At 31.1% G+C, this 3,227-nt stretch overlaps 1 protein-coding gene across 1 annotated transcript; it reads right to left on the minus strand.

Annotated features, from left to right (window-relative positions):
• Nucleotides 1-1,097: 1,097 nt before the first annotated feature.
• On the minus strand, nt 1,098-1,742 carry LOC144573916 (agamous-like MADS-box protein AGL62). The gene has a single exon (XM_078323695.1). It carries the CDS (start codon nt 1,740-1,742, stop codon nt 1,098-1,100), a length of 645 nt encoding a protein of 214 aa, XP_078179821.1.
• Between the last annotated feature and the right edge of the window lie 1,485 nt (nt 1,743-3,227).

Genomic DNA, 3,227 nt, shown 5'->3' on the forward strand with positions numbered 1-3,227 from the left:
CCATATTCTCTCAATTCAAGGATGTGTAAATGTAAAGTAGTATATATCAAACAACCAATAAAAAAGTGTACACACAGAAATGCAAAATGTGAAATGTGAAAACTATATATAGACAAGACCCTGCAAGTATTATTTATATATAATTACTTTTTGTGTTTTTTTTATATATAAATTAATATAAAAGAAGATGCATGATCAGTTTATTTTGAGTCTGTGTAAGGGTAATTATATATATATGTGTCTGTTAGACTTAATTTGTTGGAGGGGTTATATATCTTTAATTAGTCTTTAGTCTTTACCATGCTATATATATATGCAGTGCAGGGTGTCTATTTTGATGAAATGTAACTGTGATAGTTTTTTTAGTAGGCTTGGAACGGAATCGGCCGGAGACGGAAACCAATTTTTAATATTGATTAATAAATGCTGTCCTATTAAATTTAATATTGATTATGCTATTAAATAGACACTGATTTATTTTATTATTATTTTTCTTTGACTAAAGTAAACGGTGCATATAGTTGTTGACAATAGTAATTTTTTTTTATTTAGTATTTTATTTTATTTTATTTTATTTTCACTTAAGCTCAATAAAATATTAGTTTTTATAAAATAAAATATTTTCTATGAAGATAAATTAATGCATACGAAATAAAATATGAAAATGTAAAAGTTAAAATTAAACATTTTATTTGTCTTTTTGTGAATTTATTATTTTATGGAAGTCTATTTAATTTTATAAGTAATATACTGTAAATTTGAATGAGTGTTGGAGTGTGTTATTTGATAAATTAATTTAGTACAAAACATGCTTATGTAAAAAAAAAATCTGAGTTTTCGATTCGATTTGTTTGATTCTGAATTAATTCACCCGATTCTGACTGACTCCATAGTGATCAGATTCCGATTCTGATTCCTATTTTATTTTTACAAATTTATTCAAACGAAAGCAAGCAGTTACGACTACACATTCTCACACACAGACCAAATAACAGAACAACATGATTATTCACGTACCCCTTTAAGAGACATAACCAACAAATTAAACTGCTTCGATCAAGAACCTCCAAACTCTGTCACGAAATCGCTAAACCATTTTAGATGGAGGCTGGCATAAACGGGTTCGACGCATAGTTTATGGGTCCAATAATGGCACCGCTTGATGGTGCCGGAGATGCAGCAGACGACTGCACAATGGCCCCGGAAACACCATCAAAATTACCCGACATACCAAGAAGGAGAGCCATGATCCTCTCATTCAACCAATTTTTGGCTTGGTAGAGGGATGGAAGAAGGAGGTTGAGTTCATCCAAACTAAGTTGATCCATTTTGATTAGCAATTCCAACTCTCTAGCCATGACTGCATCATTGGCACGCTGATCTAACATGGCCTTCTTTTGCTTCTCAGCATGAAGCTTGTTAGATACCTCCATGTACTCCTTGTTCAACTTGTTAATAACATATTCATGAGTTGAGTTGGCAGGAGGAGCCATCACCGGAGATTGGGTCAAGAAACTATTGATGACTGAATTAACCGAGGGACTACCGAAGGAGTAGGGGGTACCCGATGGTGAGTGCACAACAACTGCCACGTGAGCACCGCACATTGTCGAAAGCTCACTCGCCTTTGTGAACACTCCGATTCTACGTTTGGAGAAGCAAACATGACGCGCATCTTCACTCTCTATTTTCTTTATCTCGATCTTTTTGCGGCCTCGGCTTTTATTTCCCTTCCTTGCCATTTTGTTCTTGATAGGTTTGGTTGTTGGGAGATAGCTCGTGGGTGTGGCGTTTGCTGTTTAAATAGAGAATTGAGAAAAAAAAAAAATGTAAACTATTGACGAAGAGGTGCGAAGGGGGTGTGCTATATATATATATGATCAATTCAATGTTCGCGAGGAAACTTGCCTAACAATTTTTTCTAAAATTTCATTCATATTCTTATCTAGTGAATCCGAGATATCATTCAATTAACTCCTTTCTTCCAAAATTTCCTTTTTGAATATGAATGTTCAATGAATATTTTTTTCAACCGTGGCTCATGATTTATGCCTGTTTTCTAGATTTATCTAATTAATTGATTGAAAATAACCACATTAATTTGTGATGATTTATTAACCTAATTTTACAATTACATATAAAGGCTAATTAAAAATACCACTGGAAATAATCCATAAGGTCTACTAAAAGTATTTTTTATTTGGGGGTTTCCTACACCTCCAACTTCTTCGTGAATTAAGTGGAAGAAAAGTTCTGAAATATATCGAACATTAAAAAAATAAAATATAATAAAGAGTGCAATAAATCCAAAAGAACACTATATATGAATGATTTGCTTACAATCTCAGGTGAGACATCTTTTTCTTTCAAAAGACATCTAAGTTCTTACATCTTTTAATAAAAGAATCATTCATTTAAATATTTACATATTTTATCCTTTAATTATGAATGAAATTCAATAATAATAATAATAATAGGAGGCTATGGTACGTACTATGCATAGCTAGCGCACTATTTGAGTTTGATTTGAGTTTAGTTTGATTTGAAATTAGTTCGTTTTAAAACAAATCAAACTTAGTTCGATTCAAATCTTATTCAAATCAAACTCAAACTGGGTATAATTCGTTCGAAATTAATTCACAAACTATTTATAAATACAACTAATAGATTTAACCATTAATTTTAATAATGCAGGAACCAAACTTATATCACAACTTAAAATTGTTAATATAATGGTAACTTATAATAGGAAAATATTTCAGCAACGTAACAAATTAACAATGGAATAAGTTTCACTTGACTTGGTCCATGTTGTGATTTAATCAATCCAGCAGCGTAAAAGGTAAGGAAATCTTGAATTAGCTCATAATCCATTAGTATGAATTTGTGAAAGGTAAAAGGAAACCGTGTGGATTTTGTCCCGTGAGAAGAAAACTAATGCATAAACTACCAGTATAACTAGGACTACTAAAAAAATTTTGTAGTTCGTAATTGATTCAAAAAATGTGTAGTTTGCAATTAATTCGATTTGAAATAAATCAAACCCAATTCGATCGATTAGAATCTTATTCAAACTCAAACTCAAACTAGGATAAGGTTTGACTCATTGCCACCCCTAGTTCATACTTTGGATTAATATCTTTCTTTAAAAACTCCAAATAGTACATTTGAACGTTTAAAAATATTTATAATTATCATATGAAACTGTACTTGTAGATCAAATTTTT

Source organism: Carex rostrata, chromosome 22 (assembly GCF_964058835.1).
Source record: "Carex rostrata chromosome 22, lpCarRost1.2, whole genome shotgun sequence".
NCBI lineage: Eukaryota > Viridiplantae > Streptophyta > Magnoliopsida > Poales > Cyperaceae > Carex > Carex rostrata.

Bases quoted from the DNA above. Each gene is read 5' to 3' on its own strand.
- LOC144573916 (XM_078323695.1), bottom strand. From the start codon at position 1,742: ATGGCAAGGAAGGGAAATAAAAGCCGAGGCCGCAAAAAGATCGAGATA.